Source organism: Phalaenopsis equestris, unplaced genomic scaffold, assembly GCF_001263595.1.
Source record: "Phalaenopsis equestris unplaced genomic scaffold, ASM126359v1 Scaffold000436, whole genome shotgun sequence".
NCBI lineage: Eukaryota > Viridiplantae > Streptophyta > Magnoliopsida > Asparagales > Orchidaceae > Phalaenopsis > Phalaenopsis equestris.
The window spans coordinates 369,842-378,430 of record NW_018164877.1 but is presented as its reverse complement, the minus strand read 5'-3'; the positions used below and the strand labels follow the sequence as shown (position 1 = coordinate 378,430).

At 37.3% G+C, this 8,589-nt stretch overlaps 1 protein-coding gene across 1 annotated transcript in view; it reads left to right on the top strand.

The window, feature by feature from the left end:
- The first annotated feature begins 4,595 nt into the window (after positions 1-4,595).
- The window catches only part of LOC110027678 (protein disulfide isomerase-like 1-4), a 40,226-nt gene continuing 36,232 nt past the window's right edge, over positions 4,596-8,589 (top strand). The window contains exons 1-2 of the mRNA XM_020729193.1: positions 4,596-5,279; positions 6,481-6,610. Coding sequence (XP_020584852.1) covers positions 4,720-5,279; positions 6,481-6,610 — 690 coding nt within the window. The 5' untranslated portion in view covers positions 4,596-4,719. The remainder of the gene's footprint in view (positions 5,280-6,480; positions 6,611-8,589) is intronic.

Below are 8,589 nucleotides of genomic sequence, written 5' to 3'. Positions count from 1 at the left end.
CCGGAGTTATAGTTTTTATTATAGTTTTTTTATAATATCATTGCTTATTTATTGTAAATTTCTAAGGAGTATTTACATACATACTGCACAATGCTTATGTATTTACATATGTGAGACCAATATATTCATATTTATGTTCATATCACTCAAATCTTTAACATCACAACAAAAATATCATCATTATTATCTTTTTAAAGGTGAAATAAACGTACTCATGCATAGGTTTATGACATCAAGATGTTGTACGTGTAAATATCAAACTTTAGGCGTTAGATATGTGTAAATACATGAGAATTGTGTGGTATTATGTAAATTTCCCAGTTTTTTATGGCCTTCATGAAACCGAAGAAAAGATCCTAACCACAAAAACAATTTTTATTAATAGAGAAATAGGGTTATAACACGCACAAACTGAAGATAGAATCACCAAAACATAAAATAACACAAACACACACCTTGAAAGTTTATCCTAAGGGCGGTGAAAGTTGGTTGGAAGGCGGGGTAGCAAGCTGGGATAGCAAGCTAGGAAGGTGGGGCAGCAGCTGGGAAGGCTCACCAGCACTTTCGGAGGGTGGACAATGAGCGGGGAAGCGCTGGTAGTGATAGGAGTGGCCCAGACAGTAAGGTGGTTGTTGTAGGAGTGCCGACGGGCTGTTGAGAGGGGCCTGAAAGGGTTGAACAACTGGTTGGTGCAACATAAAGGGGGTTGGCAGTGCAAGGAGAAGCTGTTGGGGGAGGCCGGTGGCCAAGGAAAGTGAAGGAGAAGAAGTAGGAAGATAAAATGGGAGATACAATCACCACCACATAGTAGGATACAGTTGGAGTACCATCACCTCCTCGAATACAACCCTATGAATGGGATAAATAATCCACACAGGAAATCTGAAATCAACACACAACAAAAACTCCTTGCAAACTCAAAAAACAATCATATAAATAGACTCCCATTGATGAAGAAAAGGAAAGAGCTAAAGAAAGAAGCTTCCACATGAAAGGAAGAGGTGGAGAGGCAAGACATAGCCATTAAAATACTTTCATATGGGGAAGAAGCAAAAACAAAAGAAGGAAAGAGATGCGGGAGTCCACTCGCCCCGCCTGGGCTCCTGCCCGGGCCGCTCAACCGGGATTACCCTAGACCAGTCTTCAAAAGGAGAAATTTTTCCATATAGAGTATGTACACAACTCTATGTGCGGACTTCCAATAATATGCCGCAACGTGGTAGTTATTGTGAGGTTATTGACGTGAAACCGCAGAGGTTATAAGGGGTTATTGTGGGGGTTAATGCAGAGTTTTATTGAAATGGAACTGCATAAGTTATTAGAGTAGAACCACAGAGGTTATTGGGGGGGGGTTATTAAGGGATTATTACGACGTTATTGGAATTAATGTCCCAATAACCCTTTAATAACCCCCAATAACCCTCCCAAATAACTTTCATGGTTCCACTTCAATAAACTCCGCGGTTCCGCTTTAATTTTTTTTAGGTGGTCTGACATAACACATGATGTTATATTACTGGAGTTCGCACGTAGAGCTTCATACGTACCCCGTATGAAAAAAATTTCTCCTTCAATAGGCTTGTTGGTTAGCTAGCGGGAGTTCCCGCTACGGGAGACCTCGTTGTCGTATTCGAGAGTCCTGCATCAATGTGGGAAGCCCGTCCTCACGTCCCACGTCCACACTGGGAAACCCCATGTTACTTCATTTGACATTTTTATTGAACAAGACCTCATTTGGGGCAGCTTCTAAGTGCGGCGACATTTTCAAAACACCACCTTTTTGTTTGATAAGTGCGTTGGGACAACTTTTTCCAAAACGACGTATTTGATTCTTTAGTAAATGCCGCCGCAGGATAAACTTCGCGACCCGCGTTCATTCGCGACTTTTACCCCTGCTGCCCTCGTCTCTCTCGCCTCAGCTGCCTCTCGCGATCCCTTCCCTCTCGCGGCCAAAATCATCGACTTCGTGAACGAACCTTCGCGATACATAACTGGGATGACAACGAAGGGATCATGACTTAAAAACTTCGAGTTCACGCGTTCGTCGTTCTCCCCTCTCCACAATCTTTGCTCGCTCTTCTTTCCCTCAAGAGATCCAAAAGGCCATTTTTGTCAAATTTCAAAATGTCTACTTTGCCAGCTTTCCTTCTATGAGCCCAAGGTTTGTTGTATGGCGTATGCAGCTCTCTTCGCTTCCCCAAAGCCCTCGCCTCTTCTTCCCAAGCGCGAAGAAGCTAATGGAAGAGACACAATTTATGTAGCGGCCGTGCCCCTTAGGGCTCCTTGCGGTCTAGCACAGATGCTTGTGTCGATTGCTTACTCTCTCGGAGCCTGGGATTTGCAACATTTCATAGTCTTTGTTAAACCTAGCTGTCCTCATCATGTCTTTTTGATTCCCGTTCTGGCTTTGATTTATCAGATTTCCTCCTAACTTTTTTATTTAAAAAAATGGGATTTTTGTGAGCTATGCTTTCCTTATGTTCTATTGGATATACCATGTTTGATCAAAGGTAGTAGGGTTTTCAATGTATTCTCTTGCATTGTACACAAATATTGAAGTTCTATGTATGGTCCAAAGAAGATGCTAAAAAAATTAAAATAAAATGGGTAAACTATCTTCAATGATGTGAGAACATGTTTCAGTAATAAAAGAATATTGATACATAATAATGATAATATTGTGTATGTGGAAATCATAGATATACTTAAAAAAATAAAATTTATTTTTCTGCTTTTGCAATTTCAAACATATTGGCAAGACAATTTTGTTACAAACAACATAACTTAGCATAACAGAATAGTCATTTATCCAACTGCAAATTAGTTGTTTTTAAACAGCTGCCAGAATAGTCATTTATCCAACTGCATATTAGTTGTTTTTAAACAGCTGCCCCAAACAGTCAGTTATTAGTATAAGTTGTTTATTTGGATAAGCTGCAGTTGCCCCAAACAAACCCTAAGACCAACTCTATCCACTATCTAACTAAATTAACTGTTGATTTCTCTGTTTTAGATATATTTTATTCTTAGAGATGCAATCTTGGCTAAAAAACAGCAAAATTACCTGGAATATTACAATTTAGAAGCCAATAAAAATGTTAAATTCAAACATTTTAATGAAGTTTAAGCTTTTGTAAAACCTAACTAATGTAATCTATTCCTTTATTTTAGGATGAAAGATAGTGTTTTAAAATTAATATAATCTATTTCTTTATTATATTCACTGTTGTTTTTTCTCGTCAAGTTTATTTTAGTTTTTACCTCAAGTTATTGATGATTTTTTTTTATTGTGGCAAATTTTTCGAGCAAATATATCATAAAGAGAAAATCATATTGTGTGGATGATCGGTGTGTGCAGATGGGTGTACTTAGGGTGCACACCTTTAATCCGCACCTATGAATGACTACACGTAATATTGCCTTCATAGAAGAGACATCGAAGAAGGAAGTTAGTAGTGAAGCTGATAAAAATGGTGATGGCAAGGCCGAAATCGAATCATTCAAAATTAAAGAGAGAGAGACTAGAAGTGTAAAAAAATGACTTCATTTGATCATATGATTTAAACTTCACTATAAAAGTTTATTTTTGGGTTGAGTTGATTAACTTGCATGTTGGGTTTGGGTCCGCAATCCCAACCCATTTAAAGTTTGTGTCAGATCCAAGTTGGTTGGCAACTTGGGCAATGTTCGAGTAAATAGTTGGTTGCGTCCATCAATGTTGATCAAATTCTAAGTTAGATTGGAACACAATATATTAATCCAAGTTGGCACTTTTAGTAGAGTGCACTCTATTTGTAGGATTCATGAGAGGATTTTGATATTATATTATGATAAAAAAGAATTAAGAGTACATATCCAAGAAAAGCATATTAGATAATTTTATTTATTTTTGTTTTTAATTATTTGAATTGGAAGATCTACATATGTACCCCACAATTCTTATGTATTTCTATATTAACACACAAATTTGGATATTTTCATTAATATTATTTTATTTATACATCTAAAATATATTTAACTTTAAAAGGATAATAATAGTGATATTTTGATGTGATTAGAAAGATTTAGATGTTGGGAATGATAAAAATAATTTTTTTTAAATGACCTCAAAGGATAGGAAAAATATTACATCAGTACTACACACGTAGAGCTACGTGCGTAGCCAATAAAATTATGCCACGCGAAAAATAAAAAAAACGGCGCGATAACACGGGGGAATATTCCTCCCGTGTTATTCATGTGTTATTCTATGTTATTTATGTGTTATTGTGTTCTGAGAATATTCCTGGTATTATAATAATACAATAACACATGAATAACATATTAATAACATACAATAACACATGAATAACACGGGGGAATATTCCCTCGTGCTACCGCACCGTTTTTTTTTATTTTTTGTGTGGCGTGATTTTATTGGCTATGCATGTAGCTCTAGGTGCGTAGTACTGATGTAATATTTTTTCCAAAGGATAATATTTATTATTTGAACTCAGGATTTTAAATAAGAAATTATACTCTCAACCACAAGGTTTTTTTTTTTTTTAAAACAAGGTTTTATATGTAATTTCTTATGCATGCCCCATTTTCCTTAAAACCCTCGCCGAAGACCAAAGCCCTCCTGCGTAAATACTGCTTAAAACCGGGAAACCTTAAAACCGGCCACCAAACAGCTCTATAGTTCACTTCTCCATAGAGAGTCTGAGCGAAAGAGACCAGATGTCATCTCGAGCTATCCTCCTCGCCTTCCTACTCGCCGCCCTCCTCTTTCTTGGTTTTGCCACCTCCGCCACAAAACCCGCCGCCGACGACGCTGATGAGGACCTCAGCTTCCTCGAAGAGGGCGACGAGGAGGACGCATCTCGCGGGTTCCCTAGCCCCGACCATGCCTTGCCGGATGAGGACGATCACGACGAATTCGACGACGACGAGCTGGATCAAGGCGACTTTCTCGATTCGGATCACGGATCTTACGAGGCGCCGCCGCCGGTAGACGAGAAGGATGTGGTTGTGCTAACGGGTGTTAACTTCAGTGAATTCATAGAGAAGAACCAGCATGTCATGGTGGAATTCTACGCGCCGTGGTGCGGGCATTGTCAAGCGCTAGCACCAGAGTACGCTGAGGCAGCCACGGCGCTTGAACTAGAGGACGTAGTGCTTGCAAAGGTTGACGCTACGGAAGAGAACGAGCTCTCACAGAAGTACGATGTGCAGGGTTTCCCTACCATTTACTTCTTCGTTGATGGAGATCACAGGCCCTACCCGGGACAGAGAGCTAAGTAAGTTGACCGTTGACTCCTTATATTCGCTACTCTGTTGCTTCTTGCTTGATCTGCTTAGATCTTGAGCAATCACTTGGTTTTGTTCTCAGGCAGCGGTATTGTCTACTATGTGGGCTTCGTTTTATGTTTTAAGCATGTTGCATTAATTTTAAATTTAGGCTGGAGAAATAATGTTTTAATGGTTTGTTTGGATGTCCTATTAAGTGCTCGGCTCCTGCTATTTATTTAGCATGGTTTACTTGGAATTCGGGACATCGTCAGTTTTTATCCTGTTCAAAAGATATTTAGAGGGAGGAATGTTGATTTGATTTGATTTTATTGAATTTTTTTGGTTTATTTCTTGATTGCTTCTTGATAAATGAGTTTGAAACCTTGAATTTTGAAAAGGAATCTTTAGCCAAAGAAGAGGAATGGAAAATTGGTGATACATGCAGAATGAGTATACTTGTTTTGCATTCTGAATTGCTGAGCTTACTCCAATGCTTCTTTTGTTTTAGGATGGATTTGCTTGCTTTGATTTATATTTAATGGCGTTGATCATTAATTGTTTCTGATTCAAAAGTATACTTTTATGCCACTTTCGTTTGCATGAAGTGTGGAAATGCCTTTAGGTGTAATGAATTCCAGAAATGACTTTAGACCGATATTGACTTCCGTCTGATTTAAGGCGGAGGGGAATTAGCACAATTTTTTGTTATCATTTTACATAAAATGGCAACACTAGTTTGAGATACACATTAACAAAATCGCTGGACTGGGTTTTGCATCACTTTCTAATAGTTCATTTTAGATAAACTTGGCTTGGACTTTGGTGCTTTAATGTATGATGGGGATCCAAACTAGATGATTTCTGTGCTATGTAGAAGGAAATAAAATATTTTCTCTGTAATATTTGAAATTAAACTTCATTTAAGTTAAAGCATTTCAGCTTCACTGATAATCCAAGTTCACCTCTCACCTAAAGCTACTATTCTACGTAGGGAAATTTACATATGTTGCACATAGTTCTTATATATTTACATATCTCACACACTTGGCTTTTACCTTTCTCACTGTGTTGTCATTATCTTGATATTTTTTAATTGTTTCAACTTTTCTCTGTTTGTTTTGTTATTTTTTAAGTTTATTAATATTATGACATATTGATTGCTCTTACTCAATATATTGCTGTTATAGTTTGTTGAAACTTGCATTTCAGGGATGCTATTGTTACCTGGATTAAGAAGAGGATCGGGCCTGCTGTTCAAAATATAACAACAATTGAAGAGGCTGAAAAAATACTTTCTTCTGGAAGTAAACTAACCTTGGGCTTCTTTGACTCTTTAGTGGTAATTTCTTGTACATGTGATTTAGCAAAACCACTGGAGCCACCTTCATGGTTAGCAGTATATTTCACAATCAAAGTGATTGGTTTGAATGCTTTGATTTTGAGTTTTTGTAAACTAATATGTTCATGAACTCCCTTAATTTTTCAAGCCAATTTTATCTGTAATATAGGTGATAGTATTTGCATTTCTCCTTGTTCTAAACATCGAGTGAACTTTATTTTTGTGCTTAAGAATTTTCTTTTTGGGTTATAGGATTTGAATATCTGCACAAACTTTTGCAAACCATTCGTTTCTACAATATTGTCCAAGCTAGTTGCCTCATGTAAGGTTGAGTTTAAGTTCTTGGTTAAATGTAACTTCATTATGAATAATATGCACCTTCTAACAAGGAGTGGCAAACAAACAATGATACAGCTGATGCAAAACAGTTGGGATGTAGATAGCTATTTGGGGATTGAGTTTGTCAATGTAGAGGATAGGAAAGGAGTCGCTTTTATGAGAAGAATCATGTTGAACATCATTTGATGCCATTTTAATGCTTATGTTTGTCACTTTCTATTTCTTTATCATATGGTTTAGATGTTAGACCGACACTTATAGCACTGTCCGTCTTGTGCTCCACTAAGTCAACACCAAGATTACCAAAATAGTCATTTTTTATGTGAGGCGTAAGACTAAAAGGGCAATTTAGTCATTTTTTAATTATTCTTGTGGGTTATAAATAAGGCTTAATATTTTCAGGTTAGGTTATGCATAATTGCTGTCTTGAATCTTAGGGTTTGGGTTTGGGAGAGATCACACGTCTCTCGAATCGCAGGTGATATCTTTTGTCTTATGGATTGTATCTTTTTGATTTTGGTACCGACAAAATAAAATCTATTATTTTGCCCTAAGTCCTACGTAAACTTCTCTCGTTTCTATCAAATTGGTATCCAAGATGAACTGACGCTTTCACTATTCGTAGTAGCAGGTTCCGTTTCTTTTGCAATTCGTAGCCGCATTTTGTCTTAGTGACCAAACCTCGCGATACAGTCACAATTTGAGCTCACTAAGAAGTCAACTATGAGATCGTGTTGTATATGCTCACTCGCGCTACATGCCTCTGTGATCAAACCTCACAATGCAATCACGATTCACGCTAGTTGTGAAGCCAATGATGGGATTGCGGCGTAATGGAGTTCCGTCACCTTCATGACCGTAACTTGCAATATAATCGTGATTGAGCTAGCGGGGAAGCCAACAATGAGATCATGACGTACATGAGTTTTGCCTTCGTGATAAAAAATCATCCCAAGGGTAATGAAGTCCAATAAATTAGATGCATTAGATGAGAAGTTATTTTATTTTCGATTGTTATTTTTTTGATCAACGAAATGGAATAGAGTGCTCATATTTTGACTGCGAATGCAAACACAAATTGTCTTCGTTTATTGTAAAAAAAATAAATAAAACAATGAACTTCACATAATTATCTCGATATGGTACTTTTCGAGCACAGATGAAAACACACCTTTAATTCTGAATAAACTTTGTTTGTTTATGCATGCATAATGACTAATTGGAAACAATTTATATATTCTCATCCAAATTGCATACATCATTTTTTATGTTCCAATCCAAGAAAGAAATGGGATACTAAGAAAATACCAACCAAGCAACACCTCTTTTGAAGGAATATGTTGGAATATTCTATTGTTGATACTGCATCTATCCTTTCTTTTTTCCATCTCATTTACGACGGGATTGCAGCGTAAAGAAGTTTCTTCACCTTCGTGACCATACCTCGTGATACTATCGCGACTGAGCTAGCGGGGAAGCCAACAACGAGATCACGACATAATGAGTTTTGCCTTCGTGATAAAAAAACATTATGAGAGTAATGAAGACCAATAAATTAGATGCATTGGAGGAGAAATTAGAGCGAGATGTCAACCAATTCAAATCGAGCATTGAGGAGCTTCTCTCAGTCATGGGGATTG